General features: G+C 34.2%; 3 protein-coding genes across 16 annotated transcripts; all 3 read left to right on the forward strand.

Annotated features, from left to right (window-relative positions):
- Positions 1–708: 708 nt before the first annotated feature.
- On the forward strand, positions 709–3,476 carry LOC140964037 (uncharacterized). 5 transcript variants are annotated; one of them, XM_073423524.1, is made up of 6 exons: positions 709–1,027; positions 1,651–2,220; positions 2,331–2,379; positions 2,497–2,605; positions 2,725–2,806; positions 3,222–3,476. In XM_073423524.1, exons 2-6 carry the CDS (start codon positions 1,711–1,713, stop codon positions 3,423–3,425), a joined length of 954 nt encoding a protein of 317 aa, XP_073279625.1. In that variant the 5' UTR covers positions 709–1,027; positions 1,651–1,710; the 3' UTR covers positions 3,426–3,476. The 5 variants fall into 5 exon arrangements, with proteins under 5 accessions (XP_073279625.1, XP_073279626.1, XP_073279621.1 ...); XM_073423525.1 differs by having other exon boundaries at positions 1,651–2,203; positions 2,332–2,379; XM_073423520.1 differs by having other exon boundaries at positions 710–1,027; positions 2,331–2,605.
- Positions 3,477–6,308: 2,832 nt separating this feature from the next.
- On the forward strand, positions 6,309–7,688 carry LOC140964143 (mitogen-activated protein kinase kinase kinase 20-like). The gene has a single exon (XM_073423683.1). The coding sequence runs from the start codon at positions 6,456–6,458 to the stop codon at positions 7,521–7,523; it is 1,068 nt and encodes a 355-aa protein (XP_073279784.1). The 5' UTR covers positions 6,309–6,455; the 3' UTR covers positions 7,524–7,688.
- Positions 7,689–10,253: 2,565 nt separating this feature from the next.
- LOC140965161 (OVARIAN TUMOR DOMAIN-containing deubiquitinating enzyme 7-like) lies at positions 10,254–15,033 on the forward strand. Of its 10 annotated transcripts, none has more exons than XM_073425249.1 (11): positions 10,254–10,360; positions 10,467–10,573; positions 10,649–10,724; positions 11,246–11,398; positions 11,585–11,646; positions 12,332–12,416; positions 12,526–12,675; positions 12,824–12,944; positions 13,649–13,782; positions 13,883–13,983; positions 14,764–15,033. In XM_073425249.1, the coding sequence occupies exons 1-11, from the start codon at positions 10,298–10,300 to the stop codon at positions 14,867–14,869; spliced, it is 1,158 nt and encodes a 385-aa protein (XP_073281350.1). In that variant the 5' UTR covers positions 10,254–10,297; the 3' UTR covers positions 14,870–15,033. The 10 variants fall into 10 exon arrangements, with proteins under 10 accessions (XP_073281350.1, XP_073281354.1, XP_073281353.1 ...); XM_073425253.1 differs by having other exon boundaries at positions 14,785–15,033; XM_073425252.1 differs by having other exon boundaries at positions 12,824–12,941.
- The last annotated feature ends 325 nt before the right edge of the window (positions 15,034–15,358 follow it).

Genomic DNA, 15,358 nt, shown 5'->3' on the forward strand with positions numbered 1-15,358 from the left:
CACCTACCGTAATTTTCTGTTTTCGTGAATGGCGCCGTTATATTTGGGTTTTCATAATTATACTATCGATACTGTTATATTAAGTATGATGTCATGATAATAACTATCTAAAGACGATATCAATTTTTTTTTCCAATTTTTCTCTTATTTCATATTAATATTATACTTTTGTTTTTTGTTTTTTATTTTGTTTTAATTTCAACACACTTTTATTTTTATTTATTTTTATTTCAACAATTCAAATATCAATTTAGTCCCTCCATAATTTATCAAATTTCACTTTAGTCCATCGATAATAATAAAAAAGATTGTACACACACGCATCGCGTGTACATAGTAACTAGTTAATAGAATGTTACATATCGTTAATTTTTTGGCGAGAAATCAAGAACCCGAGTCACTATCTTTTAGACGATTATACATCGGATAAAATTATGCAAACCAACTATTATTATTGTTTCAAAGGTAATATAAATACAATATATGTATGTATATACACGTTATAAAGATCCATAATCTTTGATTATACTAATATATACATATGCATTACACCTCTTCGGGTAATATTATATTATGTATATAAAAACAAATCAATTGTTTATTTACAATGAAAGCTGTGTATATACGATTATACATCAAATTAAAAAGTTGATTTTCAAAGTTATTTATTTATACAGATCGATTAAAACTGGGGCCCCTATATTTTGATTTGCATGTATTGTCACATGGATTGCATATGAGATAGGCAGGGACACCACCCCCCTTCTTCCGCCATTAATTTCTCCAAATCCAATCCAAGCCAAGCCATAGTAGCACAACAATCAATAGATCATCATGTCCAAACAATCGCTTTCACACTAGTATAATTATTTGTTTCGATTCATACCATTTTTAAGCGTCCTTTTTAAACGTGAACAAGAAACAATTCTAAACTTTCGAGGAGAAAGGCTGCGAAGGAGTGAATTGAAGCATAATCGGTAGATGACTTGAGTCTGCTAATACCGAGTTTTCTCCGACACATCTAAAGGTAATTAAGTGAGCAGCCCGTGTCTTTGTTTTTGTCTCTGCTTTGATCTTTCTCTGTCTGAAAATTTGGTCTTGTGGTTTTTTTTTTTTGTGTTATATTGGACAAGGGAAGGGTAGAGTATTTATAACTTGGAAGCTTGATGTGATCCAGCACTTAACTTGGCTGTCCCTATGCTTTTGTATCATTCCTGTCGTGGAAGAATTGTCCTACACGTTTAATCCAGAGCAAAAAGTTTTGTGGATGCTAATTAGTCTAATCGAACTAACTCGAAACTTGACAAGGGAATTTTTTTTTCTTTTGGTAAGTTCTGGCCATGGGCTTGTATTTGGTAAGAAAAATTTACGAGTTGGACTCAAGTGTAAATAATATAGAAGATGAATTTAATAATATCACAGCCAAATCGAAACCACCCCATGATCCGACCAGATTCGTTTTCATAGAAAATGTATGTTTATTTTGGGTGTGAAATCGTGAAAGAATTATGAAGTTAGAAGGTTCTGAAATTTGATAGAAAGTGTGTATGTTAACCAATAACGATTGAGATACAACATGTAGACGCTTGTTTTGTTTTTTCTTGCATTTGCGTCAAACTCTTACCCTGTAAACGGTTCATGATTAATCAGGCCACATAACTTGGGGAATAAAAGAGCAATGTGGCCTACAATCAGCATCAACTACGATTCATGAGGAAGAATATGGGATCGTTTAGAAATTCCGGTACATATACGAGTCCGGGGACACCGGAACATGGTGAGATCAGCATGGTAGAAACTCCCAGAGGTTGGAGCTCAGAGCGAGTAGGGATGCCGAATAGCAGTAGTCGGAGGCATAATAGTTATGCTGCTGCTTTGATACCCTTTAACAGTGGAAGGGCATTGCCTTCCAAATGGGATGATGCTGAGAGATGGATTAATAGCCCAGTTTTGGGCCACAAGTCTTTCAAGGCAGTACCTTCTGAGGCGCCAAAGAGGCAGCCAAAATCGAAGAGTGGTCCATTGGGATCTTCAGGACTTGTCCGCTTATCAAACTACTCGCCCACCTCGGGAGCCGAGATTGTGAAGAAATTTGTGGGAAATGCAATGTCTAACGGATTTTCCAGTTATGATACTGGAATTGAAGTAAACTCCAGTCGATTATATTGTGAAAATGCTATTGCTAGAAGTACTAGCGTGCCTGGTTTGTCAAACTTTCTTGCTGAAACTTCACTTCCCAGTTATCAAGTTATAATAAAAAGTCTCTTCATGTGATAAATCATTTGCCCGAAACTTGTTATTTTTAATTAAATGATGGATTTGATTTTTCAGAAGTGGGGCTTGATGATGGCACCAAGGAAGAAGATGGGTATGTTTCATGTAGGGATATGTCGACTCAAATAAGTCCTGAAGGAAGTGTTAATTCGTCCTCCAAACCAACGTTTTTGTATTCCATTTTAACTTCCTCTTCGTTGGGTCCAAATGCAAATCCCGCAGCTGGAAAAGAAATCCGAGATGTGCAGGTAGATAAAAGTCCCGGTACAGGCCAGCAGTCAAAGAAACAAGAACAAATAGATGTGGAGAAATTAAAGAATGTTCAAGTGAAGTACGTTAATAATTTGTGGACTCTAGGGAGATGGAATTATATAGTTTCTATTGCAAATTTACAGAGTTCAAGACGATGTAAGATAACATGGCTGTCCATTGCACATTGCCATTTTACAGGTTGCTAAAAGAAGAAGCCAAGATAAGTGCTTGGGAGAATTTGCAGCAGGCTAAAGCAGACGCCGCAATTCAGAAACTGGAGGTTCGTTCCTAAAAAAATTGGCATTTATCAGACATAAAATCATGCTATTTTGAAATCCATGCCAGCGAATGTCGAAACTCTGCCTTGAATTCTTGTGTAGCCGTTGGTCAACAGTAGATTCATGATTCTGTAAACTAACATATTCATTACAAAATTAGAAGATAAAACTATTGTTTATCTTGCCATTCATCGTCGCATGGTTCTGCGTACAAGTCTTGACATGATAAAGCAGAGCAATCACACCTGAAACTGAAAATGTGTCGAATTTGACTAATAATTTTGGGAAATATGAAATGTAATTGTCCACATACTAATGCCCTCCAAAGTTTTGAAGGGGTCAACTTGTCACCATATGATAATGCCTTCCAAAGCTTATTTGGTGTTCTCTTAATAACAACTACACTTGTTTATACAGATGAGACTAGAAAAGAAGAGATCAGTATCCATGGACAAAATATTGAACAAGCTCAGAGCCGCTCAGATGAAAGCTGAGGCCATGAGAAACTCAGTGCTGTCAGAAAGACATGAAAATCGAAGCCGGAGAAATGCATGCTTAGGAAGTTCCTGTGGCTTTTTTGTGAATTTTCCTTCTCTTGTCGCCCGTCAAGACAGTCCGTGACAATCCTTCGAATAAAATAATCAAATTGTCATTCCTCTGTTTGATCATCAATATTGTTTCTGTGTGTTCATTATTACACCAATTCTAAGACAACCTTAGTGTACAGAATGTGGTCGTGTTCTACCAAGTAATTCATGTATTTCATATTTATTAACGCGTTGTATTAAATTTGAAAACAGTGTTTCACTTGTATGAGCCAATTCGTACATGAAGAAAATTGACCAGAGCTACAACATTAGTGTTAGACCATTCAAATTAGTGTATATACAATGGAATGGAAAAATAATTACAGCTGTAACAAAATATAATTAACTATCACTAATCTAATAATCAGAGGTAAGTTTAGATCATTACGATGAATCATTATCATCTTTCTAAAACAACTAAAACTTTAATATAAAAAAAGTACTATAAATTTATTGTGTTCGGACTACTGGTGGATTTCAACTTCGTATACTTCAAATATATATATTTTATTTAAAAAAGTAAGATCATAAAATTTAAATCAACTTCTCACATGTTTACGTAGTATTTCATGCTAATAATAATAGTGTTATTCGAAATACATTTTACTTTGTCTTACTAATGTGTAAATAAGTAACTTGTAAATTTAATATTGATCAATTATTTAATTGTAAACAATAAAATTATAATCGAAATTCATAGATTTAAAATAATTCTCCCCAAACACAACATCAATGTTACATTTGAATGGAGTCGTTTGAAATTTAGGATTTCGAATTTATTTTTATTCTTAAATAAGTTAATTAAAAAAAAGAAAACTCAAATCCATCCTCTACTTATTTATATATAATAATTATACCCATCACAATTGATTTCAAATGACATCTACATTATAATGATTTAAAATTCATTTGGATTAGTTGTAGCGTAAATAATTAGGAAGATTGATTTTAATATCTTTTGTGTAAATTATGTAAGCAATGAAAGTACATTTTAAATCAAACAATTTCAAAATGAATTCTTTCATTCAAACACATTCTGATGCCAGCTATTTCCATGCCTTTTCTCTTAGACTTTTTATAAGTACATATATTCTACAACTTGTAGCATTAGATTTTATCAAGTTCTTTACAACCTCGGATCCAATTTGACTGCTACTGTGTAGTTATATAATTTGTAAAGAAAGAGTATATATTTTTTATTCTTACAATATATATTACTATTAATAATACATGAGCATATCATATACTAAAGAATGAGGTCATAATATAAATTTAGTTTCTCCTGAAATACTCTTCATCTTATCAAATAAAACATATATAGTTTTACTATATTATATTTTCCTAACAAATATATTTGTATCATGTCTATTAATTTTTATCATTTCAATTTCAAAAATTGATTTTCAGACACGTTGAAAAGATGGGTATATCGCTCTTTTGAATAACCTTTATAATCTTATCTTTGATTATATATTAAACTGAGTCTCCACTAACAGAATAAATCCAAGTCAAATTATATCTATGGTTTGGTCGTCTGTCAATTTGGTGGCAACAATTAAAAAAAAAAACAAAGGGTCCAACTTAAATGTGGACATCTAATTATCTAATCTAATCTTTATTAAGTCTGAGCTAGATTAGAGTCATGGTTAATTTTTTCAATCTCCAAAATATCTTTTTTTTTTTAATGATAAATTAATTTAATATACCGATAATGCAACAAATACGCAACCCGTGCAGAAAGATATTATTATACATTAACAATGAAAACTTTTGCGTAGTCCAATAAAAGAATCGTGTAACACTGCTTTTTAAATAAATGAATTAAGATTAATAAATCTAATTTATTCACTCGTGCTGTTCTCATCACTGAAGATTTGAATTCATAATTTTTCATAAAAAGAATCATAATTCAAATCAAATCTGAAAGATGCAATGTACACACAAATCAATCAAGTGAATGATCAATTCATCGAAACAAAGTAAATTCATAATCAAATAAGGATTTAAACCGCCTTTGTCAAAATGGAATTTTACGCCATATCAGATTAAAAATTGATGCACTTTAATCACATGCTTCTTATTTTCCTTTTAAAAATCATGGTGAATTGTATCGGGGATACACACAAAAAAATCCCTTACATATTCATTGTAATTGTCTCAAAAAAAAAAAAAACAAAAAAGAAACCCTTTGATATTCATAATATTACCAAAAAATATTGATGGAATGGAATACATTCGAAGGTATGGTTTAATAAGCATTAAAACGTGAGTTCATACTTCGCTATCAATTGTCGACCTTAGTGTAGCTGCTATCCCTACATCTCAACATTTTTTGCATGAAAAATGCGAGCGGGTGTAATGTATTATATGCACGTAATTAATTAGTAAGAACACGCACCATTAATTTATATCCATTAAAATTGCTCTGGAGATATAATCGCCTAGACTTTTATCAAGTATTAGCGGGTCGTGGCATATGCAGGTCCATAGAAAATAAATACACAAATAAGTAGATATTTTCTTGTACGAAAGAAAATTAAAAACTAAAGTTATCAATTTTTAAAAATCGAGATGGAAGTTAAGAGCGAAGGTTTCTCAAATTAACAACTAAATACTGCATTAATTAAGGTTAACCATCACTTATTTATGAAGTGGAAAAGAGTGCTGAGCATATTAATTATTATGACCAAACGCTCAAAAGTCACGCCAAACAAATCACAGGCATAAAAGCGTGGTTTTATTAAAATGTTATAATTAATGATTGTCGAACAATATCAACCACGTTTTCCAAAACCGAAGAACGCGACATGTCCCTCGTAACAACGCACGTGCTTTTTATTATTAGAAACCAAGCCTTTCACTAATGGTTTGCGGCCACGAATTTACACCAACTCACTCCAAAAACCTTCATATATATACAGAGTTTCACAATATCACAGTAACGTGTAGTTTCAGCTCTGTATTTTCAATCTAAATCTTCTCCTCCAAAGCTAGAGATTCAAGCTTGAGTATATATATATATAAACAATTTGAAATACTCCTACTATCTTGCGTTTTCTGAAGAATGGATTGGATTCGAGGTGAGAACGTGGGACATGGTAGCTTTGCTACTGTACATTTAGCGGTTCCCAGAAGCAAGAGTGGTGGAGTTTTCCCATTAATGGCTGTGAAGTCTTGCGGTTTTTCGCAATCTTCTTCTCTTATGAAGGAGAAATTGATTCTGGACGAGCTTAAGGACTGCCCGGAGGTGATTCGTTGCTTTGGTGAAAGCTTTTCATATGAAAATGGCGAAAAGTTGTATAATGTACTGCTGGAGTACGCCCCGGGCGGCAACTTGGCAGATAAACTCAAGAATTATAGTGATCGGAGGATTCCGGAATCCGAAGTCCGGCGGTACACGAAGGCTTTGCTTAGAGGGATTCACTATATTCACAAGCTTGGGTACGTTCACTGTGATATTAAGCTTCAAAATATTCTCTTGGGCTCTGAAGGTGGGGTGAAGATTGCGGATTTCGGGTTGGCGAAGAAAGCAGAAGGAGGTGTTTCGGCGTGTGAATTAAGGGGCACGCCGCTATACATGTCGCCGGAGATGGTCTATAGCGGCGAACAGGGCCCTCCAGCGGATATATGGGCCGTTGGATGCGTGGTAGCGGAGATGGCAACGGGATCTCCGGCGTGGCGGTGCTCCGACGTTGCGGGACTTTTATTTAGGATTGGTATTGGCGAGGAGGTACCTGAAATTCCCGGGAATTTGTCGGCGGAGGGGAAAGATTTTGTTAGGAGATGCTTTGCTAAGAATCCAAGCAATAGATGGACGGCTGAGATGCTTCTAAATCATCCCTTCATTGCTGATGATCAAGATTTTGATGATGACGTCGACGTCGTCTCCTTGACAACCAAAGAGGATCAAAGTGCCTCAATTTCTCCGAGATGCCCACTGGATTTCCCAGATTGGGCTTCGTCAACATGTTCAATTACATTTCTGCCATTGCCGGTATATTCCCCGGAATCCGGTTCTAGTTTGTCCAGAGATTTGTGGTCCATTTCTCCGAGTGTCCATCTGCGAGACTTGGTGAACAATCAAATCCTCCTTGATTGGTCTGTTTCGGATGATTGGCTAACAGTTAGGTGACGAGCTCGTTAGAGCAATTCAGATAGCAGGAAAATAGAATAGATTTTTATTACTAATTCTTCACTTTCTTTTGTTCGTTTTCACTTTTCTGATAGGCAAATGACAGGTTTGTTTTTCTCTTTGTACGTATATATCATAAATTTAAAGATTGTAAAAGTAGTTCTACATCTTGATTCTTGATTGTGTATATAAATATATATCATGTCGGATCGAATCAATATTGAATTTAGAGAAAAATTTGTGCATGGAAACTAATATTGAAAGCCCAGATGTATATACTAGGTGAAATAAATTAAAGAAATCGATATTTAAACTGATTCAATTCCTATAATTAATTTTATCAGACAATATCATCTATTTATTAAATTTTCTTGGGAAAATGAGACTGTTGCAATGTTGCTTGGATGTGTTAGGCAAAATATTTGTTATTTCTCTGATTTTCTGTTATTTTTAATTTTTTGCAGCTTTGCTGCAACTTGCTAGTAGTAGGCAGCAATAGCCATCGAATTCAAGATACATATCCTCGACTGCGTACACACCACCTAAAAATAATAGAATCCGCCTTGACTTTTGTGCACGGCAGTTAATTTTTTATTTATTTAAAAAAAACAGCATTTCCCTATCCAAATATAGTCTTTTTTTTATTAAGCGCAAATATAAAACAATTTGGCCCCTTCCCAAACTTTATATTATTTTAAAATTTAATTAGAGGTCAGCACTTGCAAGTCGTGGATCGAGCAGCAATGCTTGTATAGGCATTACATCCCAAAATCCCAATCCCAAACTATAAAAAGCATGTGTGGACGTATTTTATTCGTTGTTTTCCAAGCTAGAACTAGCCTTTTATCTTAAATGAATACTAAGTTCAATTGAAATATACACCTCATTCGATCGAGATTGTTGCATGTAAACACTGAACGATATATATTTAAAGTTCTGTGATCTTAATTTTTCTTATTTACATATTGTGTATTTAATACTGTATGAATTTAATTTTATNTGAATTTTGGTAAAACCATTCTTATGAATTAATCAAATCAACACATATATATCAGCTGATTTTAAATAGTATTTTAAACAGGGGAAAACTTGTGTGAGACGGTCTCACAGGTCGTATTTTGTGATACGGATCTCTTATTTGAGTCATCCATGAAAAAATATTATTTTTTATTGTGAATATCGGTAGGGTTGACACGTTTCACAGATAAAGATTCGTGAGACTGTATATCAAGAGACTACTAATTAATCAGTTGCCTAACACATGTTTGTAAATAATAAATATCTATAATATAGTCACTTAAACAACGAAAACCATCTCACCTAAATATGTATTAAACTAAAAAACATTGAAATATAATATGCAGAGCGGATTGCACATTTATTTTTACTAATAATTAATAGCAAACTACCGTAGGTTAGGCTTTCATGTATCATCGCGATACCTCTCACCTAGCAAATTTTGGTAAAACAATTTTCCGAAACATTGTGTAGTTGTTAGGATTCAAGGAATATATCATATCTCGCATTAACTGCAGCTCTCCAACTGGTGCTTCATTGAGCCACAAGAAATGAATGAAATCATATAATTTTGCACTTACACTAACCTGCCCAGAAGATGAAGTAGCAAATCAGTAGGATTTTGCAACGAGAAAACATAAAATTGGAAGAAAAAATACTATTGTTTTTAGCTGGTGGAATGGAAAAGATAACTGTAAATTACTGGAGGATGTATCTTGTAAGTTGTTGGATCCAACCTTCTCATGTGGTCGGGTCGCATCTGATCCAGTTGTTTAATACATCGTTTTCTTATCAATTTTATGGATGGTAACTCTGCTCTATCTATCTTTTCCTACAAATATATATCCAAAAGCAAAACGAACATTATTAACATGATGACCAATAAAGATGGCCTCTAAAAAAATTGCATAATGCTAACAAGGCAACTAACGACCAAGATACACAAAAATAGATTAGATGCAGGTTAGCTGTATTACATGAGATTTTGTACCATTGACACAATTAAAACATGCGTGAACGTTGTTCACATATGAAATAGCATAGCTTGCAGAAAGTGATGTTCGTCCGAGAATTAAATGTCAGCAAGATGAAGTGTCACGCCACATATGATCCTAGCTAGCTAGAGCACGGAAGTTCAATCTTTGGGGAACATGAAAGCATTTGTTATCATTTGCAACCGGTGATATGGGGACGGATATATATCTAAGATACACAAATTATGACTCCTAGAAAATGAACGCATTTGTTATGTATACTTATATACTATATTACCACGAATTTTCTTTAATACCAATTTTCATGATAAATTTTTATATATGCATAGTAACTATTTATTAAAGACTGGTCAGAATTTATGTTTGATCTTTTTAATTTAACATATATCATCAACTAATGTACTAATTAAACTAGCTTCAGTACGCTGAAACGATCTCCTTTCACAAATCGTCATTCTAATTATTAAATAGGTTTTCCAAAAGAGCAAAAGGCATCTATTTACTTTTTAAAGAAAAACAAATAATTCAATGTTTTCTTTAAAAATAAAATAAGAAGGATATTTTGGTAAATTTATATCATATTTACTTTTCGAAATTGGGAGATATTTTGCAAAATAATAAATTATTTCCGCCAACTTGAAGGCCCGCTCTTTCTTGGACCTGGACCAACCTGCCCCGGAAGCCCGACTTAAAGATCCCTAGCCCTAACTTTTGAACAAAACATTTCACTAGATTTCGCCAACGGCTAGATGTGGACCAAAAATGGCTAAAACGAAGCATCAAAAAGTAAAACCCAAGCCTCATAAACAAGCGAAACAATCCCATGTAACAACCTGAATCATCAATTTCCATTTTCTCATGTTCAAAATACTCACGGTTATTGGCATTTGGGTGGTTTTTTTTTTTTTGATTTTGTGCAAGTTGTGAACAGAATAAGAAGGGAGGAAAGCAAGCTGATACTTCTGGATTCCGAGCGCAGCTTGATGCTTTGGGATTGAAAATCATTCGAATCACCGCGGATGGTAATTGCTTTTTCAGGTTTGTTCTAAACTTGTAAGGAATTGGACTGCTCGTGAGTAATTGATTTGATCAGGCTAGTGTTGTTCGCGGCAGGGCATTAGCCGATCAATTGGAAAACAACGAGGATGAGCATGAAAAGTATAGGAGTATGGTGGCTCGATTTATCGAGGTACGTATAACTTTTGCTGGATACATCTTGGAATCAAAATTGGTGTTTTGAATCTTAGTTAGGGAGATATATACGATTACCTTTTTAATCATATCACCGTGTTGGTAATTTGGGATGTTAAGGTTTTGAATTGAGTAGGTAATTCTTCATATTTATTGGTGAAACTTGGAAGGTCTTTGGTTGTATGTACCAGAACCTGTTATCATCTACTTTTATTTGAAACAAATTTGTTACTAATCTAGAAAGACTGAAAAAATACTTAAATTTCATGGTATCATGTTTAATTATTTTATATTTGACAGATTTCTTTCGTTAGAAGTAGCATTAAGACCAATAAATTTAGTTCTGTTGCTAAGATTCAGGATTTGGATGACACTGCAATACGTTACAATTTGGTTGCGATTAACTGTGAGTGTTTTGTTAGACAATGTTGTGGTGTGGCGTGGTCTGGTGTTTAATATTTTCTTTGAAAGTTGAAGGATACTGCTTTCAAGTTTGAGTGATAGATGAGCTGCATTTAGCAGAACAATCGTGAAAAGTTTGAGCCCTTTGTTGAAGATGAAATTCCATTTGATGAATACTGTCGGTCTATTCGAGAGGATGGCACTTGGGCCGGAAATATGGAATTGCAAGCAGCTTCTCTTGTGATACGCATTAACATATGCATTCACAGAGTACGATATGTTTACTTTGTAAATATAAAGAATTCTTTAACAGTTTCAACTGATTAATTGATGATAAACTTTCCTGAAAGTGCTCAATTTTTGAATAGCAGCAATGTGTTTGTGATGCTAAGTTATGCTGTATATTGACTAGACTTTGTAGATCTGTCAGGAATTCACATTTCAAACTTTGTGCAGCACATGTCACCTCGCTGGTACATACAGAATTTTGATATGCATGCTGCTCGGATGATTCATCTGTAAGTACTCTCCATTTCAGGTTCTCTTCTTGATTATCTCCAATATAACACCCTTCAATGAACAATTTTTCTTTGTTTTTAATAACTGCTCAATTATATGGTTTAACTAGGTGATAAATGTGGATTTCTTTTTAACTGTTATCTAAATGTTTTGACTGACTTGTTTGATCGGTGTAATCAAAATGCAGTTTCTTAGAACAGAGATAAACCAATTAAATAAAAACCCCAAGTTGAAGTTGTATGTTTGTTACATGTGGCTAATTTTCCTTCGTTACTCCATTATCCTTATCAACCATAAAAACACGACCTGAAAAATCTGAGAATAAACAAATGAAGATACTTTGGTTCTGGTCATGTGACTTTAGGGTGTTGACATTCCATAGTTCTGACACATTTACGTGAACATTTTTTAGTTGTGGATAAACTTGAATATAAGTAAGTCGTGTTCGTTAATTTTCACTCAATGCCGCAATTAACTAAGCATCCACATACCTTGTTTTTCTTTCTGCAATTTCGACCATCTGTCTTCTTCAGCAAACTTTGCAATCAAGTTTCCACGGCCTTATTATACCGTGCTTTTGTTTTTCTCTCTCATAGAGGGATAAGAAAAAGACAGTAACTGAACATGCATTGCTTTGCGAGGATGATCTTATTTCTGCCCCTCAACTTAATCATCATTTCGCAGTTCATATCATGATGGAGAGCATTACAATAGTTTGCGCTCCGAGGATGATGATTGCTCTGGGCCAGCTAAGCCAATTGTTATCAAGGTTTCTCACATTTTAGTATTGAAAGCTCTTACATAATTTTTAGCAAATTTATATCTGTAGTGTATACTTCTGTACCTAGAATTCTAATAACTCCTGCCTATATAAAAAGGGTGATGCTGATCTTTCAGCAAAATCCAAGCAACCAAAAGTAGCTGCCACGAAGTCTAAACATGATGGTGTGGGGAAAGTTATGCATGTGGAATCCATTGCCTCGGTAAAGTGTGGAAGTGGATGCGGAGATACAAGCAAACTAGAACAGGTAATTCCTGGGAATATATGAATCACCCTCGTCATTACATGACAACTGGAAGTGAAGCCAATAAGAACTTCCCCATATTTTTTCTAGAATGGGCATATGACACACATGATTGGTGATCTTGTAACAAGTTTCTTTTGATTCATTCTAGGCCCTGAAAGAAGCGCGTGGTGATGTTGATGCTGCTATAGAAAATCTTACAGCAGAACAAGAATCTGTAGATCAGCAAATTTCTCATGATGAACTCAGCCATTCAGTGAAAAATTCATGTGGTAATATCCGGACAATCTTTTCCATGCCTCTGCTGATATCCAGTTTCTTGATTTTTGTTGTGCACCTTGAATATTGTATCCCATCTGAAGGGATAACTGAGGATTATATGTTTGTTTATTCACATTAAGGTTTTTGTGAAGACTTTGGATTTCAAAAGTGCTTCCAATCTATGGCTACCATATCTTTTGGAGCAGTTGGGTTTTAGTTTCTTCTTTTTCTTTAAGCAACATTTTGCATGAGTGCTTGACTCCCCCTTCCCATGAAGTTAACAATATATCTTGTCTGCAAATGCTGTCTTCAAATCTGATTGCTGGTGTCGGTATCAAAGAAAGCAAAAAAATTTCACTGGGATAGATTTAATAATTTTTTCCTAATTAATATTCTGAGCACGTTAAATTTCAGATAGTCTTTTTTTGTGCTCATCTAAGTGGATAATGCTGTCTCTCTTCTTGTTTCTGTATTTGGAGTCTTTTCCTTTATAATCTGTATCTGTAGATTGTTATACTGATAATGATCTGTAGGTGTCTTTAACCTGACATGGTCATAGTTTTTACTGATTTTTCATTTGTTCCAATGTACTTTCAGTTTTGTGGATCCAAACACACCAATAGTTTTCTTCGGATCGTAGGTTTCTTTTATGGAATTTTCCTAATCATTCTGTTTTCGTGGCATTACATTGACTTGGCTTCATGTGGTACTATAGTTTCTCCTTATGGAAATCAAGATAAGGATTCTGAGCAGCACAAGTTAAAAGTTCAAGAAAGTACATGCCATCCAAATCTACCTGACAAGTTAAATGAAAAGATTCACAAGAAGAGCCCTCAACCAGATGAAAAGGTTGTATGATCGACAAGACAATTGAAATTGAAAGTACTTTTAGTATCTTATCGTTTGTCAACTTATCTAAGTTGTAGTTTATCCATCTCTTTCATTGCAGCATAAAATATCAAGAAACAAGGCATGTCCGTGTGGTTCAAAAAAGAAATACAAGTCTTGTTGTGGTTCAGTTGCAGGGAATTCTTTTGGCAGATTTCCAGTGTATGCTTCTTAAACAAAATCCTCATATACAATCTATCCATAACTAATTATGACATGGTGACACTCGTGAAGGTGGTATGCAAGTTAATTGATGAATTTCATAAACCCATCTCTAGGATGCATCTGCTCTGATAAGCCAATATAACATTTTGCATAATTTTCTTGTAATAATCACACACAATTACAGTAGTTGTGATATCTAAATCCTGGTGTTGTGATGCACGTTAATAAGCCACAAATCTTGGATAAAGCTTTTCTGTCAAATAAGAATCAATATAATGTACAACAGGAGGGGAACAACCACAGCAAGACATGTACTCCAGCTAGTTTAGTTAACAAAGTAGTGCTTTTTTCTATCGTTACTCGACTAAATTCTGCTGTCAATTGTGGCTTCTGGATGTGGAAAGGCTGTTCTGACATTCTGTTGTATGTGAAGGCACAGTGAACTAATCCTAATCCTTTGTTGCACTTGCATGCATGTCAAATTTTCATAAAAAGGATCACGCCTTCATTAAATTCAGCTAGACATTATTGATCTTATTGTTGGTTGTAATCGAGTTAGTGAAGAGTTTTGCTCATAAATTTTGTTTTGATGTGATTTGGATATCATTGATTTCATGGGTTTTTTGGCGTTCTCCTTTCATGTCCATGCAATGGCTTCCATTTTACATTGGTTATTTCGGATTCAGTCTATTTTGCATGAACATACGTGCATTATAAGTATCGCATACATCTGCCTATTTATATCTATTAATTCACGTTATGCTATTACATTGACAGTGACCAAATAGTCGAATACAGGAATAGTGGGAAAGACAGAAAGCAAGGCAGGAGAAGCCGATCAACCGATGAAGGACAACCTGACCTGGGTTCACTCTGCATCTGATTCTGATATGACTTCCAGTGGAGGGACAAAGATGATTTTTAAAGATAAAATCTGTAGCATTCTGTATTTACACGTAATGATTTTGATCATGCACATTTCTGTCTTCGTACGAAAACCCGTTATAGCGGAAGTTATTTTATGAAATAAAAAGAGATAAATCAAGAAAATAGACAATAATATAATGATGGTTTATTTTAGGAAATATTAGTAATATTAAATTATATATATATATATATATATATTCGGCATGTTTGATAGGTTGGAGTTGAATTTGGTGGATCATATAATGAAGTGGCTCATCAAAGTTTTCAACGTGAATGTGAAGTTCAAGTTGGATACAGGAAGTAAACAAGAAATTGACTATCGAGGGATTAAATATTCGGTTTAATATTTTTATAGTCTATGCTGTTGTCTTCTTTTTCTTTTGTATCCCATAATTTGGTCGGTGGTTGAATTCTGTATAGGAAATTCATTATTGGCAACAAGGGT

The sequence above is a fragment of the Primulina huaijiensis genome, chromosome 18 (genome assembly GCF_012295235.1).
Source record: "Primulina huaijiensis isolate GDHJ02 chromosome 18, ASM1229523v2, whole genome shotgun sequence".
Lineage (NCBI taxonomy): Eukaryota > Viridiplantae > Streptophyta > Magnoliopsida > Lamiales > Gesneriaceae > Primulina > Primulina huaijiensis.